Source organism: Globicephala melas, chromosome 1, assembly GCF_963455315.2.
Source record: "Globicephala melas chromosome 1, mGloMel1.2, whole genome shotgun sequence".
In the NCBI taxonomy this organism is placed as follows: Eukaryota; Metazoa; Chordata; class Mammalia; order Artiodactyla; family Delphinidae; genus Globicephala; species Globicephala melas.
This window is the reverse complement of record NC_083314.1, coordinates 62,541,675-62,566,178: the sequence shown is the minus strand read 5'-3', so window position 1 is coordinate 62,566,178 and position 24,504 is coordinate 62,541,675. Positions and strand designations below refer to the sequence as shown.

At 47.3% G+C, this 24,504-nt stretch overlaps 1 protein-coding gene across 3 annotated transcripts in view; it reads right to left on the bottom strand.

Annotated features, from left to right (window-relative positions):
• Window positions 1-24,504, bottom strand: part of FAM78B (family with sequence similarity 78 member B) — a 103,750-nt gene that overhangs the window by 44,108 nt on the left and 35,138 nt on the right. Inside the window, exon 2 of one of the 3 annotated variants that reach the window (XM_060296948.1) lies at window positions 2,436-2,498. The exons of the other annotated variants lie outside the window; for them this stretch is intronic. Within the exon in view, the coding sequence (XP_060152931.1) occupies window positions 2,436-2,449 (14 nt within the window). The 5' untranslated portion in view covers window positions 2,450-2,498. The remainder of the gene's footprint in view (window positions 1-2,435; window positions 2,499-24,504) is intronic. 3 annotated transcript variants of the gene reach the window in all.

The following is a 24,504-nucleotide window of genomic DNA, read 5'->3' as shown; positions in this document are numbered from 1 at the left end:
TCCTAAGCGCAGCAAACAGCAGACAGCAAGGTAATTCCCCACGTGGCGATGGCAACACCTAAAAACACTGAACTGCGGTTCTCACAGGAATGCTTAATGGCCCACATTCAACCTAGAGCGGCTTCTGGATTATGGGTTAGGGTAAATAAAGAAGATCATCTAAGCGACATAACCATAGATCTTTAGCTTAAAATGACATCTGGTACCAACAGAGTGTCTGTCTCTAAGAAACTCAGTCATCCCAGGAGCCTCTCTGCTGCTCTCAGCAAGTTTTCATCCTGATTTGTTCTGACTGGTGGGAAGAACACAAGTTTGGACCTCCAGCTCCCCTTTGGGCCCCTGTCGTTCGTTAGCCAGGAGCCACTGCTGAGAACGGCCCGTCACCGGTCAGCATGTGGGCCGCGGCTCTGGCAAGGGCAGTGCGCTGGGTCTGCTTCCACCCGTGGGCTGGAAGCTCACCCTGCTGGCCAGCCCAAAGAGCCCCCCACGCACATCACTATACCCCCGTCTCTTCTCCAAGAGAAACAGCTTTAAGCACACAACTTCCTGGCGGCTGGTCAGTGGCAGCATTTTCTTTGGAAGGAAGGAAAACTCAGGTTCTAATTCCTGGTTGTATAATGTGCTGGCCATGTGACCTAGGGCGGGTTACCTCGCTGCTTTATGCCTCAGTTTCATCATCCAAGATGGGGACTAAGGGGAGGAATGTCTCTGACTGCCCTGGACTCATCAGAGAGGTCTGTTTCAATGCTCTCATCTTCTCTTCACCCAGCTGGCCTTCCTGCCCTGAACACTTATCATGGCAGGTCTGCCTGCATCTCACCGCACCCTGACCTTTGCCTCTGGAAGCCAGCCTAGTTGCCAGGGAAACCAGGCTGGAGTCCTAGGATCAAGCGATGATGAAGAGCTGTGTTCAAAAGGAAAAGAACAGGATTTATCACTGGCCCTGATCCTGGGTACCATGAAACCCTGACTTCACATCCTCTCTCTGCACAGGTGGGCACGTTTGAAGAGTCAGGCAGTAAGAGACTGCAACTGCTCTCTTGCTTCCGCTGTTTCGGATGTTCTTATTCATGATCTTTTCTTCCTCTGGCTGAGGCCAAGGCAAGTGGTGAGCAATCCTGGCTTTTCCTCCCGTGAGCTGCTCCCCAAAGCCCAGCTAATAGTTAACTTCCCTGCTTCTTTCTTGCTTGCCGGCCACTGATGCCATGAGCACATGTCATGTGCATGCTGGCTGCTGGCTAATCCTCAGCTTTGGGAGAGTAGAGTTTGTGGCCCTCGACTATGAAAGACTCAGCTTCTGCTATCTCATCAGGCAGAGCTCCGGGAAGCTGAGCACATCTGGACCTGTGAGGAGTGAGACAGAAGATATAATGGGATGACACGGCTTAGGACAGAAAACAAGCTCTGAGCCTCCAGCTTCCCTGCATGTAATACTGAGAATTAAGAAGTTACAAGTGTGAGCATGGGCTGGCACTGTACCGTCAAGCTTTGGGAGGTCCTATGCCCTGTAAATGTTGACAGGAATGACCGAGAAACCTGAAAGGTCCCTGCTGAGCAAAAATGAAAGTGACCAGTATGAACTGTCTTTGATGACCAAAGTTGGAGGCTGGAAAGCATTAGGCCTCTGTGTGAAGACGACTGATGGGACCACTGTAGATAGGGGTCTCCTGACCATCCCACAAATGCTGGCCTGAACCCGACCCTTGTCTTTCATGTGTTCCCAGGATCAAGCAACTATGGAATTTAGGAGGCTGAGATCAGTCCAAGGAACACATTTTTCAGTGCATCTGCTCTTTTCTGCATCAAGGAGACCCCAAATGTATGGCTTGTTAAAAATAGGTACTCTCTCCAGGACTCATGGGCAGGAATAGGAAGGATAAGGTTATACTGGCTTTCACGTTTGTTCTCTGCACCCCAATAAATGGGCCTCTACTTTCAGAGCTTGGCTGTCAAGTCAAGACGCCTAATATGATGATTGCACCAATGCAGAGAGAAAGCTAGAAGTCTCAGACGAGTCCAGGACAACTTGTAACACAGGCTAGAACAGCTGTCATCCGGCAAGGACACATTGACCATGGTTCACGTACAGCGTCTGTGCTGTACCTACAGTCTGTTCTGGAAATGTAATTAGTCTCTTACTTTAGTTACAAATAACTGGGAATTACCACTTCCTTTTGGCCACCTGAAGTGGGAGAAAAGTCAAATCCACAAGGTCCCAAAATATGTCTTTATAACAGAAAATTGTCAAGTGGTTACTAGACCAGGATGTCTTCTGCACAGGGCTTTTGAGGGGATCCAATGAGTGCAAGTCATCAAAGTTCGAAGCACTTAATAAGTACTTGGCAAATGTTCAATGTTATCTAATTTTCTGTAATATTTAAAATATAACCAGCCAGAAACTAGGGCTCCTGGCTTCCCAGAGGCTAGTTCATTACCTGTGGCTTTCCATTCTTTATTGCTCTCTGGCTGAGTTTCCATCCAGGTCATAGTGATTTTGCCTAAGATAATATAAATTGAGTTCAGTAAGTTGCATGATCCAGGTTCTCAAAGACTTGTTAGCAACAGGAGACATTACTCAGCGCCATGGCCTTCCCTGGCTGTAACTCTGCAATCTCGTCTCCAGAAGCAGCCAGGTCTCTCTGGCATATTGCTGTTTCTGTCTAAATTCTTGGGGTGTATCTCCCCACTGGCTCTGTCTGCAGCTCTCTTTCAGCTTAGTCATTCCCTCTTCAAAACGGATTTACTAGGGATTAGCTTTCTTATTCATTTATCACATTTCTATTATAATCATACTCACGACCCCAGTCCCTGGATAGACACAAAACAGAGAGAAAGGTCGAGAGAAAATATAGGTCCAAGCCCAAAGTAGGCTTCTGTGGAGTCCAGCCTAGTTCTTTTCTTCCAATCTTCACCTCGCTTCACCCAGTTTATTTGTTTCTTTACCATTATGGTTTATTACAGGATATTGAATATAGTTCCTTGTGCTATATAGTAGGACCTTGTTGTTTATCCATCCTATATATAATAGTTTGCATCTGCTAATCCCAGACTCCTGAACCATTTCTCCCCCCCCCCCACCTTGGCAACCACAAGTCTGTTCTCTGTGTCTGTTCACTTCACCCAATTTATAAAAAAGCACTAATCAGGTTCTTAGGTCAATAGTCTGAGTTACCTTGGAGAGAAACCTCTGGAGCCTGAAAGGGTACTTTCCCTTAGAATCCTCCAAACACTGCCAGACCGAGCTCTGGGCCCTCAGCCCTCATGGCACTGCCTCAGATAAGATACCTGAGGAAAGGTCTTGAGGGAGACGTTAATTCACGGATTTCCCTGATGAAGAGCAGAGTACACACTGATGTCCCACTCTGGTCATTCCTTTCTGCAGATGCCCCACTATTCAAGGAGCAGCTGGGTGCTCTGTTACTCCAAGAGGCAGGTGTTGTCTCAGCTCCTGCCCTCAAACCAAAGAGGATGGGGGTCTGACAACAAGGCCCTGGACCACCTACAATTCTGGGAGTACTTCCTACATGCCAGGCCCCATGCTAAGTACTCTATACATTCACCTCTTTTCATCTGTGCAACAATCCTATGAAGCACATACTGGGTGACCCCCATTTTACAGATGTGCAAACTGAGGCCCAGAGAGGTTACGTAATTCGGCCAAAGTCACTAACAGGTGCCAGAGCTGGGGTATGAACCCATTAGACTCTGTATTCTTGGAAACCCACTTAAAATACACTGTGAAATTGGCTAAATTAGAGAGATGAGAGGTTAGAAACAAATCTGTTTTCTAATTAAAAAATAAGACCACAGAAACTTCCTATCATGAATCAGGCTTGGCTGTGCCCCATCTGATGGTCATTCAGCCTGAAGATGATCACTGGCCCCCCAGACTCCGCACGCCCTGTCCTGGCCCAGGTTGGGGGCTGGATGTGGTGGTGGGGCAGCAGATGAGAAAGCTGACTCTCATGACGGCCCTCTGGACCAGGTAGCTGTCCTCAGCCAGGATTCCCCTCCTGCGGGCTCCGGACTCACAGCCTGTCCCCATCAGGGTCCTGCCCCCTACAGGCTTCCTCGGAAACAATGTGGTTTAGTGAAAAGAGACTCTGCAAGGGGAAAATGCTGGATTTGAAATTCCATCTCTCCTATTTGTAGCTGCATGTTCAGACGACTTTACCACTCCAGCTTCGGTTTCCTCAGCTGTGAAGCAGAGCTAATCACTCCAACAACGTTATAAAGATTAAATTAAATGTGTCGTGAGAGAACACAGGGAAAGCTTTATAAACATTAGCGATGAAACATATAACAAAGTTCATTTTCATCAGGGTGTGAATGACCATTAGGAGTTTTGCATTTAAAGAACACTTGCATTTTAAAAGAGGAATCTGATAAAACAAAGGACGCTCAAAGCAGTGGGTTGTTGATATGACATCAGAAATCCAGGAATCCCACTTACTTCCTCTGGCAGGCCTGGAGGACTGGAATCGTGCTGTCCCTCCCTTCAAAGAGGCTCTGGCCCTGCTGTGTTGTTCTAGCTGGCCTCCCGTGCATTCACACTTGAGTGTGTTTCCTTGAACAGCCCTGCACAGAAATGAATTGGTGCTTCCTGGTACACATGGGTTGCTGAAGGGAGGGTAAGGAGGTGGGGTCTGCATGCAGATGGGAGCAGCTGTGAGATCTCAGCTCTGCCCTGCAGGATGGGGAGGTTGGGGGAAGATGCCACTTCTGGCAGGAGCAGTGTCAGGATCCAAACGCATAAACCATTAAGGTCAAACACAGGGCAAAAGGAGGCAGCCCAGCAGAACCAGTAACACCCCCCACCATGCTGGGATCCACCACCCTGCAGGTACTAGTTGGCATGCAAATTCTTTACATAACAAGATGCAGGGCAGTAAGTAAATCAAATAGACACCATTTATGCTCTTAATATTCAGCCAAAGGCCCCCTCTGTGCGCACGCTATGTCAGGCACTGCTGGGGGATACAATGTATGACGATAAAAAGACATTTTTATCGCACATTAGGATTTCTGAGGTGCTCACACATGCACTATCTAACTGAATTCTTGAAACGAACTGTGCAGAACATAGTCTAATGCCCATTTTGAGGTCAGGAAACTGAGGCTCAGGGAGGGTGTCCTGGGTCATAGTAAATGGCAGAGCTCAGGCTACAGGCCATTGGTTCATGCATTCGTTCATTCAGTCACAGAGTGGCCAGGATTTTTCCGAATTGATTTTGGTGCAGATCTGTAATCTTTCAGAAAAGACTGGCTGCTGAGGCCAGAGAATCCAGGAGTTTGTGAGAGGCAGGTACGCCTGTTTGGTTGATGTGGTCTCCCCAGGACAGTGGGTGCTCTCTTGGACACAGAGCGGGGAGTAACAGGTAGAAACTGTGCCTTCAAACTGTGCCTCTCTTTTGCTCAGCTCCTACGAGTCCAGAGATGGATCACACTGGGGAAAGAGGCAGCCCAGCATCCACCAATCACACAGGCGGTCAGCTGCCACTTTACACCTGGTTTCATCTCCACGACATCCCTGGGAGGTGTTACAACCCCACTTTACAAACGAAAAAAGCAGGAGAGGGATAGGAGGCAGAGGGCTGTTGCTCTGAGGTCGCCAGGAACGCTGACCGCTACAGGGCTGTCCACCATCTTGCATGTCCTTCCCTTCCTTCCATCCTCCTGCTGTCATGGCTCTAGTTTACCCAGACCCTGATTTTCTGTCTCTTGCACCACTGCAATAATTCCATTTGACATTCATTAAAAAAAATGTATACATTTAGTGTCAGTGCTGGCCACTGGGATAGAATGATGCGCATAAGTTAGTGCCTGCCATTCTAGTGAGGGACACGACAAGAGAACAGGCAACCCTAAATGAGGATGAGTGCTGCAGCAGGGAGAAGTCCAAGTGCAGCATGAGTGTGTGGCAGATGCACCCAGTCCAGCTGGGGGACGTGGGAGGAGGTGGTGCTCACGGTCAAGGGAGGTTGGGGACCTCCATGATGAATCCAAGTCCACCGTCTTCCTAAGAACCCCCTTTGAGAGTCCTTCTGAAAATGAAAACCTAAGCGAACCACTCCTCTTCTCGAAACCCTTCAGTGGCTCCCTATCGTCCACAGAATGAAGGACAGGCTCCTTAGTGAGGCTCCCAAAGTTCTCCATGTTCTGACCTCATCTCCCACCATGTCCCAACATATCTACATGTTTGTCTCCTGCAGAGTGGAAGCAACTTGAACGCAGGGCCTATGCTCAGTTTAGTTCTCTGTATCCATGGCCCAGAACAGGGCTGCTATATATTTAGTTGTGATGGACTTATTAAAAGAATGAATACATTCCTGAGGTCGGAGCCCTTGTCCCCAAGGAGAAGGTCAATTCTGCCTTCCCTTGGGTCTCCTGGTACGAATGGTCCAAGCCCCCTGCAATTTTGGTCACTGAGGGGAGAAGAGAAGTTTAATAAGGAATGGGGCATGGGACCCTTCTGGGATGGAGCTCTGCACCCCAATTTCCTGATCTCAGCCCTACAGCGAGTTCTTCCTAAGTCTTGACACAGAGGAGTCCTGGGTCAGTTTACACATCCCCCGAGTCAGAGTCCATGGAAATTCCTTTGGGTGACCTGTCCCTTCCCCCAGTTCTCTGCATCCCATCCCTAGGAGCCGCAGCCCCTCACACAGTGCTCTGTACACATCAAGCATTTAGGGAGTTCTGTGTGAATACTGAACACTCTACTCTTGCCACCAGGATGCGGTTTATAACGGAGACAAATTCTCCTGTACTAATTTTCAGGGAGAAAAGAAATGCACTTCAAGCAAGAAAATTGGTCATCTGGGAACGTTTCCAGCCAGGAGATTTCCAGCAGGACTTGAAAAAATGTAGTCCATCCCGCACTGTAACAGGCTACGGGTGGGGTGGCGGCCTTTACTCCCCTTTCCCCAGCCCTGTGCTAGTCACCTCAGAGGACACAGAAGAAGGAGATGTGGAGCCTGCCCAGCACAGTATAACAATGTGGATTCCTTATTTCAAAAGAGACAACAGTGTAGCTTAGGTTCTCTGTTTCCCCCCCACCAAAACTCAGAAACCATAGCTGTGCTAGCCAATATCTTTGCAGAGTTAGACTGTCTGACCCACATCAACCTCAGGGCTCCCGACTCCCGGGGAGATAGTCTGATTGTGTACAAAACGCTCCCCTCAGCCTTCTCTAATTGTTAGCATAGAGCTGGAGGGTCTCACGTATTTTGGGGGGGAGGGCAGAGGATGAGGAATGAGGGAATAGGAGGGGTATGTGGTACCACTATGCTCTCCAGATGTGACAGGAAAGCAGCTGTTGGTGCCTTAACACGGAACAGCATGGTTCGTTCATTCATTCGATAAATGTTTGCCGAGTGGCAGGGACTGTTCTAAGCTCTTGGAGTCACAGTAGCAAAACAAAACAAAGCTCCTGCCCTCAGGGAGCTTACGTGGTAGGAGAAAAGGACAACAAACAAACAAACAAACAAACAGGATAGAGGTAATGAAGGATGGGGCTGCTTTTTAAGACAGAGATGCAGGGAAGGCCTCTTTGGGAATGTTGACCCATTGTCATTTTAAGCGAATACCAGAATGAAGTGATGGAGGGAGCTGCTCGGATGCGTGGAGGGGAGGATTCCGGGCAGAGGGGCCGGCAAAGGCCCTGGAGTGGGGAAGTACTTCTTGCATTTGAGGTCGGCTTGGGGAAGGTGGGTAGAGGTGAGGTCAAAGGGGCTGTGGACCCAGGGGTGATGCAGATCCTATGGGCCCTGGAAGCCATGTTGAACGGACTCTGGGTGTCTGCTGTGCACCTTCTATGTGCCAGACATGTCCTAGGACCTGGGGATACTCCGATGAACAGTCATGACCCCCTGCTTTCATGCAGCTTATGATCTAGGGAAGGATGACGGACAAAGAGAGGGAGTCCAGGACCCCATGGTCAGTGCTAAGGGGGCACTTGGAGGAGCTGAGGGCTCAGGAAAGCCTTCCAGAGGAGATGTCACCAAAGCTGGCAGGAAGAGTCGTGAAATAGCCAGAAGTCAGCTGTGTTATGGAGTCAGGTTTGCTCACTTGCTATCTCAGTCAAGTCCCTTGATGTCTCTGAGCCTCGACTTCATTGTGCATAGAATGGGAACAATAATAATACCTGTTCTCTAAAGAAAAAACAGGGTCATAGGTGTGAAAGTGCTTTGAAAACTGTAAAGCCTCAGACAGATGTAAAACACTGCTATTAGCTCACTGCGCTCTTTTCTCTTCCTACGTTATTTTGTTAGACTCTGAGTTTGAGCGCACAGGCTCCCGGCCTCTCTCCTTCCCCCTGGAGCCAGCCGGAGCTGGTGGCTCAGTCTGTGAAGATCTAAGCCAGGTTTCTCGGCCAGAGGCCTGGTTCCATCGTGTGGACTCCACGCATACCGTGGCCACCAGTAGGGCTGCTGGAGCCACCCTCATGGCATCTGCTCCAGTGGTAACTGGAATTGCTCAAACACGTGTGTAGACACCTGTTTGCTTCTGGGCTCTTTGTCTTCTCCAACCAGAACCAGAGATGGGACGCTGACCCTGCTCCCCAAGCCCCAGATGAGAGGCGGCCACCCTGCTCTGCCGTTTTTCTGCATCCGGGAGGCGGACACTGTTGCCACATACAACAGGCTTGGCTCTGTCCAGAGCTGCATTTCTCTGTAGCAAGAGGCATTCAGCCAGGGAAAGAGAAGAGCATGCTCTCTCTATAAACAAGGTGCATCTGGGGAGTAAATTTCCATCTGCAGATTGGCAAAGTCATAGGTTAACACCAAACAATCCCCAACGAACTTAGAATGAAGTTCTTTCCACAAACCTTATTCCATGGTTAAGAAGCTCTTTTTCCTAGGTCCCTTCAGGAAGAAGAGAGTTTCCTTTCAATAATCCTAGGCTTTATGTATTTCATTTTCCAGGGTATTTTCTCCAATCAGAGTTGTCCTATGGAAAACTCACCCTCCTCAGCTGAAACACCCATTCTCGATACCTAGGGGAACACTGGCTGGGATTCAGGTACTAGTTCTGTGACCCGAGCACGCCTTGGGCCTCAGTAACTATCTGTAAAATGGGGGGATGAGAACAGATGACTCCAAGGTCTCAGGACCCTTTGTTTTTGGAGTTCTTTGTTTTTTTAGTTTTTTTTTAAAATAGACTTTATTTTTAGAGCAATTTTAGGTTCACAGCAAAATTAAGTGGGAGATAAGGAGATTTCCCATATACGCCCTGCCCCCACTCATACCCAGCCTCCCACATAATCAACATCCCCACCAGAGCGGTACGTTTGTTACAACGGATGAACCTACACTGACACATCATTATCACCCATAGTTTACATTAGAGTTCACCCTTGGTGTTGTATATTCTGTGAGTTTGGACAAATGTATGACAAATGCATCACATGTAGGCACAATTATAGTATGCAGAGTAGTTTCACTGCCCTAAAAAGCCACTGTGCTCCGCCTATTCATTCTTTCCCTCCTCTCCACTCCTGTTTTAAATTCTATGCTTAAAATATATGATTTCAACTACTGCTCTATGTTTAGAAACTCCTCCGCTCTGAGATTCAATACCAAGTTACCTGTGCTAGTTTGACTTGTTTTTTGTGTTTCCTTCTATAATTTTTTGGTATAAAGTGAAGATCTACATATTTAACAATAAGAATAGTTAATCAATCATCCTACTAGTATTTCTTTAAACTCTCTTTCCCCCCAAATATATGTGACTCCCATTCATCACCAGCTAAATTGTAACTATGTAATAGTCTACTTCTGCGTTATATTCTGTGCCATTCATCTGTCCATTTAGTTTTTTGTCAATTAAAACTACTTAATAAAAGTGTATTTCAGTATTTGATAGGGCAAGTCCCTCATTTTCAAAACATTCTTGACTATTTTCATTGACTTAATTATTCCACAGGAATTTTTAGATGTGTTTTTCAAGAAAAAATATCCCATTAATATGTAGTGGAATTAATTTCCATGATTTAAAAATTATGTTGAGTCACAAGTTACTTAAGGAGCATAACCTTGGTTCTCTGGTACGGCTACTCCTGGAAGACTAGTATGGCAACACTTCTAATTGGCAGCCTGGGAGGAACAGGAAACAGCTACATGGGATACAGCCAAGGATGGGGCCAGCCAGAGCTCACACAAGAAGAGACCTGACTCCCTTCAAGAAATGGCCAAACCATTTTCTCACTCAATGTCTGTTTGAATATGAATCAGAAAACAAATTTGGCTTTTAAACCTCCAAACACAGAATGACAGGAGTCTGAGCTACAGAAGAATAGAGAGGTAGCAACCCTTTAGATTAGCTAGCCAAATCCCATCTGCCCTCACATTTTTTACTCCAGATACTGGGAACCAAGGCTGTAAGCGATTGAGAAAAAGTCATCCAAACATATCAGATCATCATCATTGATAAGAGTCCGAGACTTAGAAGTCTTTTTTTTTACCCTGAGGAACCCTTCGATTTTAATGGCACCACCCTGCCATCTTGTCCCGGCTGAGGAGTCACCACGTCCCTCGACTTTTATCTTGACTGTTCCCTTTCCGTGGTCTTTTTCTGCTTCCCCTGACAGTTTAGGGAAAGACACAAGTCCCTGGGGAGGATTCTTGCCTAATACGGTATTGTGTGGAGCATGTAGTTTGCTCTTGGTGTTCAATAAACACAACAGCAGATATAATAGACCCCAAATAGCAAGTTTTTCTTTGTTCATTTAGATGATCAGCTGTTACTGTCTTGGCTCCCCCGACACCTCGTTTCCTCGTCAGCACAAGCTACTGCTTCTCTGATAGGCTAACAGCATAAGCATCCATTTATTCCCACCTGAGAAGCGTAGTTTCTAGGGCCACTGTTTCACTCCAGTTTTAATGGCACTTAATTTTCTATGGATATATGCTTTCATTAGCATAGATTTCTGTTGAGAAGGCAGTTAGCTGTTTTATTCATGGTAGGAATGGCTGAACTGTGGGTGTATAGGTAGGCTGAAAGCACTGGGGGTCTGATTAGTCTGGAAAAGAGTGGACTTTAAATACCTAAAGAATTATCATGTATTCTAAACATTCCTGGATAATTGGGGCCCAGGGGTTGGACACAAACAGAGCTTTTGGATATCTGGGAAGGGCACAGGGGCTGAACCAAGTGCAGTCTGAGACGTAGAGCTGGGAGTGCAGCTGAGATGGAAAGCTAACATGCAGTCCTCCTGGAGTGAGAGTGCTCTCTCCAAAAGTCTGGGCCTGCGTGGAGCCAGCCTGACATGAGGCAGCTGGGGAGGAGGTGGGGGGCCCAGGAGCAGTGGGCCAGGTTTCAACTGGAAGCAAGGAGGCAGCGCTGAAGTGGTCCTTTGAGGCAAACCTCCTGGACTCGACAGGGCAAGTGCGACTTATCTGTGGGAGATGAGGGTAGAAGGAGACGGTGGAAGCAAGGAGCATGCACAAGTGGGACCAACGGGGGAAGTCACAAGGAAGCAGAGTCTGCCTTCGTTGAGGACTTGTTGACAGCAGGAGGGGCCTGGATGGAGTGGGCTGTCTTCTGAGATGAGAAGCTCAGTGCAGACTACGGGTAACCAGGAGTCAGGAACTCGTAGAGGGGCTTCCAGGATGGAGCAGGTGGCGGTCCCTAAGACCCTTTAAGCTCTAAGAGTCTGACATTCTATAAGGCTTTTTAAAAGTATATACCAAGGTAGCCATCTAATGTGTAACTTCAGTTAATCACATAGCAAATAAAATCAGCAGTAATTTCACACTCTAATGGGTTTTGTGACTTCACAAGATAAACGTGTAACAACTGTTAGAAGAGCCTTACTGGATATGTCTATATATATATATATATATATATATATATATATATTTTTTTTTTTTTTTTTTTTTTTGTGGTACACGGGCCTCTCACTGTTGTGGCCTCTCCCGTTGCAGAGCACAGGCTCCGGTGGATATGTTTATTACCTTGACTGAGCTGATGGTTTCATGGGTGTATGCATATGAGTTTAATTTTAAACTCATCAAACTAAATATTAAATATATAGAGGTTTTTTGTATATCAATTATACCTCAACAAAGCTCTTAATAAAAAAATTGTGAATTAAAAAACAAGAACCTTATCGGTCATGTAATCCATGGTTGGCCAATTATGGCCTGTTGTCTGTTTTTACAAATAAAGTTTTATTGGAACAGCCACGTCCATTCATTTACATATTGTCTTGGCTGTTTCCGTGCTATAATGGCAGAGGTGAGTAGTTGCAACAGTGACCAAATGGATTGTGAAGCCTAAAATGCTTATTTTCTGGCCCTTTAGAGAAAAAGTTTGCCACCCTTCAATCTAATCCAATCCCCCATTTTATAGCTAAGAAAACGGAGGCTGACATAGTTAAGTGACTTCCTTTAGGTTGAGTTAGTTGGTGACTGAGTCGGGACAAGAACCATGGCATCTGATGCTCAGGCCTGTATTTCTCTGCCTCAGCCCATAGTGTCCCAACGCTGGCTGGTCTGTGTACAAGCACCTCTTAATGTCCTGCCACATTCACATTTCACAGACCCGGGCCTGAGGGGCAGAGGTGGACAGACCGGCCCACGGTCACTCCACCCCCCCGCCAGCCACAGGACGGGCCTCACGCTTGCGAGTTCCAACCCTACAGAGCTGGCTCCAAACCACTACTCCAGGAAAGCTGAGGCCTTGGGAGGCAGTGAGAGCTTCTAAGAGCTTCTAAGACAAGCACTCATCCAGCTCCCCAAGTCCCTCTCAGCATTAGCATTCACCTTCTGTTATCCAACAAAAGGACACATTTACAACTGTCTCAAGTTCAACCTGAAAACCCTTTTCACAGCTTTCCAGGGCAATTACTCCAAGCAGCCCTGATGGGTTAAAATGATTTTAACACACCCAGTTGCCTCCAATTACTTTGGTGGCATCTGCTACAAACAGCAAAACGTATGAGTGCCTGATAAATACCTTCTTCTGCAGTAAGAGATTCCAAAGAAGACAATGCAAAGGGTAAACAAGACAAAACAAAACCAAGCCCTATCTACCCACAATCACATTTAAAGGAACAAACAGCCAATCCGAGGCCCAGGTCAGGCCTCCATTTTCCATGTGGGAGATTTCCCAGAGGGATGAGAACCAATCAGATCATTAGAATGGTCTGTATTTGTCCAGGAGAGTATAAATTGAAAGCCAGCACCCACTTCACCCTTCTTCCAGCTGCCTCTCTAAAAGGGCTGTTTTCCTCCTCCTTACCCTTTATAAGCCTTTACATTTTCTGCATTTCCACTTCTCTTTCACATCTCTCTTAGACAGATAAGAATGAATATTCATGCAGGAGACTAGAGCACATCAGCCGTCCTAACATAAGTGGTCAAGAGAATAAAGGACGAGGTTTGTCAGTGGCCACATGAAACTCCTCCAGCCTTGCCAAGGCGATACTTTTGACATGTGTGTGGTTCCCTGGGGCCACAGGACTCCTGCCCAGCTCTGACACAAACTCGAATCTCGAGGGTGACTTTCCCAGCCGAGGGAGGAAAGCTAAGGATGAGAGAGAAGACAGATCAACAGAGGCAGCTCTGCTTGGGGCTCGGCCGGTGGATCCACTGTTACTTGTACCTTTGAACTCAGCCCGCTCCTCTCAGCAGAGTCAGCTCCTCCCAGCGCAAAGATGAGAACCAACATATATTATGTCAGGCACTGGGTGGGGTGCTGGGAATCAACGGTAAATAAGGTCCTTGTCTTTACATTCAGTGACAATCTATCTGTGCCAGTTCCTGTGCTAGGGGTTTTACGTGTGCCGTCTCTCTCACAGCACTAAGTGCTGTGCACAGCACTTAGTGCACAGCACTAAGCTCGACATTATTATCCTCACTTTATACATGTAGCACCCACAACTCAGAGAAATTAAGTAACTGATCCAAAGATGTACAGGAATTAAGTGGTGGAGCTGTGCTTTGAACTCGTGTGTCTGGGTGCTTTCTATTACTCCGTGCCGCCGCAAAACCTGGGGACTTTCTTTCACTGCTGTTGCTGGCTGACTGTGCCTCACCCACTTAGCAAGGTGCCCAGCAGCTGCAGGAACACGGGTCGAGGAAGAGATGCATGGGGTGTGCTGCGTGTCATGTTGAAACGAGAGCCAGTGGAAACGCTGAAGGTCATTTGGAGAAGAGAGGCAGAGGAGTCAGAGGAGGGAAGAACAAACCCGATTTGCACGGAAATACAATTGTTTATGTTGGTGTGAGTTACATGGATTGATCTTGGCTGCTGTGAGTGCCAGATGTACAGACAACTGTGCTCAGTGAGGCCCTGGGGCTCCTGAAGAGGGGTCCCTGAGGGCCACTGTCAGGGATGCTGAAGATAGTAAAAACACCAGACTACAGCTGAATCTGGAGTGAGGTGGGTGGAGAAAACAGGAGGAGCTGAGAGCTGTTTCCAAGAGAAGGGAGGGTGGGGAGCCAGGGACCTCTACTGAGAGCTCGCAGTTAACCAGGGTGAACGGATGAATGCTTGAGGCGGGAGGCGTCGGCCTGACTCCAGAAGCCCTGGCCGCATCTGCACACACCATTTGTTTTGTCCTTCGCGCCTAAGTTTCCAACAGCTCTGCCTTCTCTCTACTTGGCCACAGTTAGCAGAAGAAGGAAGTGAGAAAGCAAATCAATACAGTCCTGCCGTCAGCTTCAGGTGTTGGTCCCCAGAGCATCAGCTCAGCAATCGCTCTCCATCTCCCTCTTTACCACCAACGTCATCACCACATTCCCCCAATTCCCCTAAAATTTTCAGGGTCTGGGACAATAATTTTTTTAAAAAGCCCACATACCATATGACTAAGTATTTAAAAGTTATAAATCAATCCTACAAATTGCTAAATAAAATATATGCCCTTCTCTGACCTTGACAAGTTTCATGTCTGGAAGGCTATATTCAAATTTAGAATTCTCAGATTCTACCGCGTTCTGCTGGACCACGGTGGTGAGGGACAGCAGTCACACGGATGTGGACACCACAATCCAAGGAGCGACACCCACATCATGAAAGGCCACAAGGGGCCCCATACAAACAGGTGCAGACACTGTGGTCCACAGGGGGCTGATCACACCTGGGCGTGGACACCAAAGTCCACAGGTCCAGGTTCCAACCACACCACCACCTTTGGTCACCTGGAGCCTCTCTGGGGGTTCCCAAGGCAGTGGAATCCACCCTTAGGAGGTAGACCTGGGGAAAAGGTCTACAAGGGTCCTGGAAGTAGGCATGAGGCTGTTTCAATAGGGAATTCTGAGGTCCTGGTACCTGAAGTATGGTCTAGAAGGAGGAGTCCAGACATGTCTCCTTGGCCCTTCAGAACTGCATACACTGTGGAGTGCAGGGCCCTCTAAGGCATGGGGCCCAGGACAAGGGTCTAAGAGTGGTAATGATCTTCACTGATACCCACTGAGCATCACGTACTAATAGTTGTCCTAAGCATTCTATGTGGGTTAACTTAGGTAATTCTCACAACTCCATGAGCTGGGTACCATTATTGCCATTTCTCAGATGAGGAACCTGAGACACAGAGCAGATAAGTTACTTGCCCACAGTTATACTTGATGGAGCAGGCTGTCTGGCTGCAGGTCCTCACTCCTATCCATCACCCCATGCCCCTCCTCACACCTCCGGGGCATGTAAGGCTTACATGGCAGCCTCCCAGAGGGATACACAGCTCTCAAGACAACTCCCGATCAGGCACTATGGCACTCCTACTGTATACTCATGTCTAGATTCCTGAATGTTTGGAACAACTCTTTGTCCTATCCCTGCATCTCTGACTACTTTGCTGAATCACAGATTAATTCCCAGATCTGTGTGGTAGCCTCGCATCATTTTGAGGAGTTGGAAGTGACTTGGGAGATGGATTTTTTTCTTGTCTCAGACAAGATAAGGAATAGAATCTTCCTTAAGGGAGGGGACAAGCATGGTCTGAGGGCACGTGTGGTGTGATGCCACAGCTGGTAACCAGAGGACTGCTGCTCTACCCAGGACACAGATCTGCCTAAAGTGTAAGAGGTGGAAAACAAACAGCCCAGATGAGCAAGGTTTCTAGCAGGCAGTGATGGTAGCTGCTCTGGAATTGAGGGAAAGTACAAACCAAAGGAAAGAAAACTTTTGTACCTCATCTTGGTTCTCTTAAAAGTGCAACCCACATCTTCCTAAATCAGATAACAAATGTGAAGGAAGATACCATCAGCTCGATATTTACATGTTTGTAAAGTTTATTATCCAACACTATGTCAGCCAACTCACATCTTAGATAATCGTAGATGCTGGACTAGAGACAACAGCAACCCACTCTTAAATGGTTAAAAAAAATCAGTCTAAAGGTGAGAATCACCAGGGAGCTGGGCTCAAATCCTCATTTTTTCCCTTAGCAGCTGCACGGTGTTGTGTATGTCATTTGATCTTCCTGAACCTTGGCTTTCTCACCTGTAAAATGGGGATAGAAAGTATCTACCAGGATTATTGTGAGAATTAAATGAAATGATGTTTGTAAAGTCTCTGGTATATAGAATGTAGTTTTTTTCCTTTTAAACAATTTTCTTTTAAAATTGTTTTATTGCATGATTCTTCAAATTCTATAGCGCTTTACAATTTTCAAGTTTCACATGCATGATTTCATATAATCCCACAGTAACCCTTTTGTCTTTTTCCCTCTGCCCCTATATTTCCCCTCCCCTGTTCCCTCTCCCCACTGGTAACCACTAGTTTGTTCTCTGTATCCGTGAGTCTGCTTCTTTTTTGTTTTACTCACTAGTTTGTTGTACTTTTTAGGTTCTACATATAAGCGATATCATACAGTATCTTGTCTTTCTCTGACTTCTTTCAATTAGCATAATGCCCTCCAAGTCCATCCATGCTGCTGCAAATGAAAAAATTTCAATCTTTTTTATGACTAAATAGTATTCCATTGTCTGTGTGTGTGTGTGTATATATATATATATATATATACCACATCTTCTTTATTCATTTGTCTGTTGATGGACACTTAAGTTGATTCCATAGAATGTAGTTTTTTTTTTGTTTAGAATGTAGTTTTTTTTTAACATCTTTATTGGAGTATAACTGCTTTACAATGGTATGTTAGTTTCTGCTTTATAACAAAGTGAATCAGCTATACATACATACACATCTATCCCCATATCCCCTCCCTCTTGCGTCTCCCTCCCACGCTCCCTATCCCACCCCTCTAGGTGGTCACAAAGCACCGAGCTGATCTCCCTGTGCCATGCGGCTGCTTCCCACTAGCTATCTATTTTACGTTTGGTAGTGTATATATGTCCATGCCACTCTCTCACATTGTCCCAGCTTACCCTTCCCCCTCCCCATGTCCTCAGGTCCATAGAATGTACTTTTAAAATGCTGTTTCCCCCAGTCTCAGGCCATTTCCCCTTCCACTCCTCGCTCCTGGGAGCCTCGGTCCTCATGCTGTCTTTAGGATCCCATGGAGCAGGTGGTTCACAGCTATGGGAGGCCTCTTCTGCGTGGGGGAAACACAGTCAGGCTGGGAGGTCTGGGAGGAAGGTACAAAAGCAGCAGAGGGCAGGGCCTGCTTTTGATGAGGAACCACTCTAAGGAAGATGGGAAAACAGACAAACACATTTAAAAGAAATCCCTCGGCAGTGACAGACAGCAGAGCACTGGGGGGCAGACCTGACATGGCAAGGTGACAGTGTGCTGAGCAGAAAGGGTTTGCTGCAAGGGGAGAACAGAATTTCTTGCTGCCTCTGCCGCCTGCCGCTTCCTGGCCTTGACCTTCCAAGCCAGGCCACCTGCAGCTGGTCCAGGGGCCTTTAGGCCCTGGGCCTCATGGGCAGAGACCCAGCTGATGGTCAGTCAGCGCCTGGCCCCTCCTGCTCTGGGCCGCCTCTGGTTTCTCAGATCAGCCTGTCATCTCCATTCCTACTTCAATTCTCTCAGGTCAGGCCCTCGCCACTTCTCTCCTAGATGAGGATGATAGTCCGTCACTGGTGTCCCCATCTCCAACCTTTCTCTCTAATTCATCCTCCACACTGCTGTCAGGGTGACGTCCCTGAAAGGCCCAACTGACCCCAGTTTAACACCCTTCAATAGTTCCTCACTGCTCAGCGGAGGAAATCCCAGCTCCTTGGCGTCGTCTATTAGTCAGGCCTTTTTCATTTGCAAATATCAGAAACCCACTTGAAGAAGTCAGAATTGGGAGAGAGATGCAAGAGGGAGGGGATATGGAGATATATGTATATGTATAACTGATTCACTTTGTTATACAGCAGAAACTAACACACCGTTGCAAAGCAATTATACTCCAATAAAGATGTTAAAAAAAAAAAAGAAGCTGAGATTCTAAAAACAGGTTTGCTGGTAGGACAGAGAGAAAGTTCACAGCACAGAAGGCAGGCTTGCAGGAACCTGGGCAGTTCCTGGACCTGAGGGGCCAGGACTGGGGACCATGCCACAGTGGGGAAGAGGCCTTTAGTCACCCAGAACCACACTCCTCCAGCAACATGCCACGAGGGGCAGTGGACTGGTCCACTCAGGCCCCAGCGGAAGTCCCAGGGGACCATTATGATTGGCCAGCTTGGGGCACATGCCCATCTGCCCATAACTCTCGTGGCCAGTAGAACTGGGAAGGTGACTGGTACCTGGGCCTAGATGGAGTGGGAAGTAGATTGGAATCTGAGCTAAAAGAAGTCAGGAGAAGGGTGCTGAGCGGATGAAACGCCCCATGATCTGACCCTGCTTCAGCTTCATTCCCTCAGCATCCTGCCTGGAACTTTACACAGCAGCAACACTAGCCTCCGAGCAGCTCCTAACACACTCAGGTATGTCATATGGTTTCCAACACCCCTTTCCTGGACCATCTTCCACCTTCTTGGCTTGGGTAATGCCTACTCATCTTTCCAGACTCAGTGCACCGTCACTTCCTCCAGGAAGCCTTCCCAGATTAAAGTCTCTTTTTGGGCTCCTAGTACTCCTGTGCATCTTTATATCACTTATTACAGAATAACAGTAAACAATAATAATGACAAGAAAAACAAACATATATAACATTTACTGTATGTCTGGCACTGCTCTAGGTATTTGACGTACTTTAATTCATTTGCTCCTCACAAAAACCCGATGAGGTAGGCACAATTATTAGTCCTCATTTTATGAAGCAAAGAAACCGAGATACGGGTGGCTTATGTAACTTCCCCAAGATCACAGACCTAATAAACAGCAGAGCCAAGTTCAAACACAGGACTGGTGGCTCTGGGTCTGTGCTTCTAACGACCGCCACTAGAAATGGCTTGAAGAACCTCCATCGGCCTTACTGGGTTGTGAGCCCTCAAGGGCAGGGATGGTGACAGCCATCCTCACACACCTAGTGATGGCTGAGCTGGCACTCACGAAATACTGCCTGATAGAACTCAATAGAACTTTCTCTGTTAGGTGATAGAAGGAGGAGGGTGGAAGGAGAAAAGGCTACTTGGGCCCCTGGGAGCTGGATTTTGCAGGGCCATGGAAGGAATGGGGTCAGAGATGTCCAGCCCCACAATGCCTGTGTCCTGGAGGTCACGGTATTGGGCGGGCGGGGGGCAGGGTGTGGGCACAGACACCAAATACTCTTGCCAGAGCCCTGCTGCCCACTAGGCCATTTCTGTGGAATGTCTCTGGCTGACTCGGCCTCACTTTCTTTCTCTCCAACTTGTCTCCATATTCTTTAAGCAAATTTGACTTCTCCTATGGTTCGCCGAGACTTCCTTAGTGGCACAGAAAGGGAGGCTTCTGCATTGAGCTCTCACAATCGCAGTTCCTTTCTATACATAACTTGGTAAGGCCAGTGTCAGGGTGTGCTGCGCTGGGGGGATTCTCTCCCGGAGCTGAGGCATTCCTCAACTTAGCTGCACTTTCCTACAGTTGCTGGACAGCCAGGCAGGCAGGTCTCTGACTCACTGTCTTTCCTTAAACAAACTACCAAATGCTCCCTGACTTGGTTTCTCCAGTTGCATATTGAAGCTGACTCTGATCACCTGCCCCAGTGGGTCACAGAGCTCCATGAAACAGTCTATTTGTGTCCACGAGGAAGGTGGGCGGCAAGGGGGGACTGCGCCCATAATGGACCATGGAACACGGCCCGTGTTTCCCTCCAGTGGAACCTCAACCCAATACAACCCAAGAGCAAGTTAATCGATATGAAAGTCAGATACAATGAGAGCAGCCTTTTATTGAGTCTTTGCTATGGGTCAGGCTTTGAGCTAGGCTGTTAACAAATACTGTCTACTTTAATCCTTACAAATCCATGTTAATCCTTTCAACAGTATGACTGAGCACCAGTATATGCCAGGCTCTGTATTGGGCACCTGGAACACAGCGCCGAACAAAACAGACAAAGAACTTTGACTTGAATACAGATAGCAAGCAATAAACATAATAAACAAGTAATAAACAACAAGGTCAATATGTAGTAGGCTACGGAAAAATACTGTGGGTAAAATTGTAGCACAGGTAAGAGGGACAGAGAGTGCTGGGGGATGGTCCAGGGAGGTCTCACTGAGAAGATGATATTTGAGCAAAACTTTGTTGGAAGTGAGGGAATAGGCCATGTGGGTATCTGGGGGAAGATCATTGTGGACAAATAGAACGGCCAGTGTGAAGGCCTGAAGGTGGGGATGTGATGGGAGTGTTCAGGGAATGCTGAGGAGGCCAGTGAGGCTGGGAAGGAGTGAGGGCAGAACAGATGAGGATAAGAGACAATGAGGGGCCATATAAGGTAGGGCCTTGTAGGCCATAAGACGAGTACCATTATTATCCTCATTTTACAGATGAGGAAACTGAGGCAGAGCAAGCTTATGCCCAAGGTGCCATGACCTGTAGGTATTAGAGCTGGGAATTAACCAGCTCTAACCACATCCATAGCCCATGTGCATATCCTAATACTATATACTCCCCCTCTCCACACATGGCAAACCAGGAAGTTTCTTGATATCCTCCCATGTCAACCAAGTTAGGCTAGGTGGGACCCAAGACTCAGAAGTTTCTGAACTTGGAAGGCATCCTAGAGATCTTCTTGTCCAATTCTGGCATTGTGGAAGGAACAACAGATTTTTTTTTTTTTTTTTTTTTTTTGCGGTATGCAGGCCTCTCACTGTTGTGGTGGTCTCTCCCGTTGCGGAGCACAGGCTCCGGACGCGCAGGCTCAGCGGCCATGGCTCACGGGACCAGCCGCTCTGCGGCATGTGGGATCCTCCCAGACCTGGGCACGAACCCGCGTCCCCTGCATCGGCAGGCGGACTCCCAACCACTGCGCCACCAGGGAAGCCCCGGAACAATAGATTTTGAGGCTGAAGCCTGGGTGTTCTCTCTTGCTGGGTGACAAGACTTATGACATATGACAGGTATCCTTACCTGTAAAATGGAAACAATCACTCCTGCCTCATATGGTTGTGCAGATTAAATGAAATGATGTGTGTACCAGGGCTCTGAAAAATGCTGGCAGTTCCTCCTTTTTTTGTTCCCCTATCTCCTTCCCCAGCTTCTTGGAGCTACAGTCAGTGACCATCCATTTCCAAGTTCAACCCTGCCTCAGACAGAGACAGGATATGTATTTTCAAAAAAAATTTTATTGGAGTATAGTTGATTTACAATGCTGTGTTAGTTTCAGGTGTACAGCGAAGTGAGTCAGTTATACACACACACACACACATATATATATATATATCCATTCTTTTTCAGATTCTTTTCCCACATAGGTTATTACAGAATACAGAGTAGAGTTCCCTGTGCTATACCATAGGTCCTTGTTATTGACAGAGGAATGGATAAAGAAGATGTGGTATATATATACAATGGAATATTATTCAGCCATAAAAAAGAACAAAATAATGCCATTTGCAGCAATATGGAGAGACAGGGTATGTACTGATAGCCTCCCCTGCCCCCAATCACCACCAATCCAGTGGGGAGCTTGGAGTCTTCCTGGGACTGGGGAGCATCACCCCCCTTATCTGTCCCCACACATGGTGAGTCCACTGTCCTCAAACTCCCATCTGGTGCTCCAGGGGTCCCCAACCTCGAGTCTCCTCACTCCCTCTCCCATCAGCTGGGGCCCTACTGCATGTGCTTACAGCTCTGTTTAAAGTGTTAGATTCATAACAGGTGCTTATTAAATGGTTGTTATTGTTATTACTAGTAGAAATGGAACTCGCTGCCGCAAAACTATCTTGCCAGTTTGAACAGACATTAGCAAAGGAAAACTTGATGATGGAAAGAGAAAGATAAATTTAGTTCAGCAATCTGTCTGAACAGCCATTGCACATGTGGGGAAGTCAGTGTAACAGCTGCACCAAGATGTGAGATCACACAGACGGCGGGCTGGGGTTAACCTGCGGGCTGAGGATGGTATCAAGATCACACCTCACCTGCGATAGCCCTGGTGGGTCAGGTGGCAAATGGATCTGCACAGAATTACTGAGCACGCGCCTGTAATTATCTTTGAAATAACCAGTATAAAATGCAGAGCCATCATACCAGACAAGGCATTTTGCTATCAGATAAAAACAATCTGTGAAGTTGGCCTCATTAATATAAGCTTTATTGTAGGGATATCAGAAAACTTGTATAAAAAAAAGCCTAGGACACAGGAGCTAAAGGAAATGTGTAAACCGAGAAATAGGAGACCTGAGCCAACAAATATCATTTTGACACCCTAATTAGATATATTCCCAGGACTTAACCTTTTCTTCTTTGCTCGTCACCTTTCCTTCCTTTGCTTATTCCTCTAGTTAACTCATTCCTCATTCATTTATTTACTCCTCATTATTTTATTCATACCCTAGTCACTTATTTTATGCATTTATTTTCTTCCTCCCTAGCTGTTCCTCACTCCGCGGAGGCCCTAATCAGCAGTGAAATGGACCAGAGGAAGCCTGCAGCTGGAGGAAAGGAAGCAAAGGTGATGGCCTTGACAGAAGTTGCCATGTGGCAGGAGCCTGGACAGAGGACTGGGGTTCCAGTCCTTGCTCTGGTACATAGGAGCTGTGTGGCCCTGGACGAGTCACGCACTTCTCTGCACCTCAGTCCCCCACGAAACGGGAGCTTCCTACCTGTGTTGGTTTCCATCGTGACAGCTGGCTTGGCTAACATGGACGAAATCGTGAAAAGCTATCCACATGTAAGGCTAAGTTGTTTGATCATCAGCTGGAGAATAGAAGAGAGAAGCGTTCATAGATGGATCCCACTGCCAACATCTATAAACCAGAGCCAGGGGACCTGGTCCTTGGACCTCTCCTCCCACTCTCCCCCTGGGAGCAAACCTGGCATGGGATTGTCAGCGAGAGTGGCTGAGGTAGGATGGCCTTCTTTCCTGTGTCAGCCCCACAGATGCATGGAGTATCCCTTTAGCCGGTTAGCAGATAAATATTAATGACTAAACATGTATGTAGGGTGGAAGATGGACGGGTGTCCTGGGAGCCATCCCTTTGATTGTCCCTCCTTAGATGCATTTAAGGATCTCAACATTCTAATTGCAGAGTGTGCTGGAATAAAATAATAAAAAGGGGGGCGGGGGGCAGGGGAGGTAAAGGAAGGTGCATGGGAGGAAAAATAAACCAAAGCGGAATCACCTGCTGAGCGGACAAGATGAGAATGTGACAGAGGTGTCCCTGGGAAGGATGGAAGCCTTTTGTGGGAACATAAACATGGGGATACCTGCTCACACACTCAAGGGCCCAGCCTCTGTTTTCCTGCCTGGGTGTGTGAGCAGGAAGTCCAGCTGGACCAATTTGGGCTCAGAGCCCCTGCTGTGGGCACACTCCTGTGTATATAGATTTACAGCGTCCCGGTGTATTGTCAGAATATTAGGAAAAAGCAGCATATGGCATATGCTCTGTGTGCAATTCTGTTCCTGCTGTTAAATTAGTTAATTCCATACTCTGATTCTTTCTGCTTATAAAAGGTGCTTTGCACAGGGACTCAGGCCCCCGGCTGAGCTTCTTTTCTTATTTTCACTGAATGTTATTTTTTGAGATAAATAGTCCCTAAAAAATGATAAATGGATTGGAGAAGCCCATATCTATTGAAGAAACAAAGCACTGAGCAAACGACTGTGTGCCTTTTCCCACAGGAAGTGTGTGAGACTGTGTACCGGGATGGATGCGGAAGGATTCAGGAAACCCACATATTTAATGCTCCTCCCTGGCCCCTGTTTGGTGCCCAGAGTTCCGGATTTCTGGTTCTTCCTCCATTTCCTCCTGTTCTATTAATGGAAACCTCCTTCTCAGGGATCAGATTCAAAGCTGTAGTCCCCTCTGCCTCCTTCCCTTTCTCCCTGCCCCCCGCCCCCAATTCCTGTTGTTTCTCCCCTTGTACCTTCTTCTCCATTTCCTCGTCCCTCCACTCCAACCACTATCACCCTAGTCTGGTCTCCCAGTCATCTTGTACTTGGCCTCTCCTCACTCCCATCCACCCCAGACACTACTGCCAAACCCTTTAAACACAGTTCTGGCCACGCCATCCCATTACTCAGAA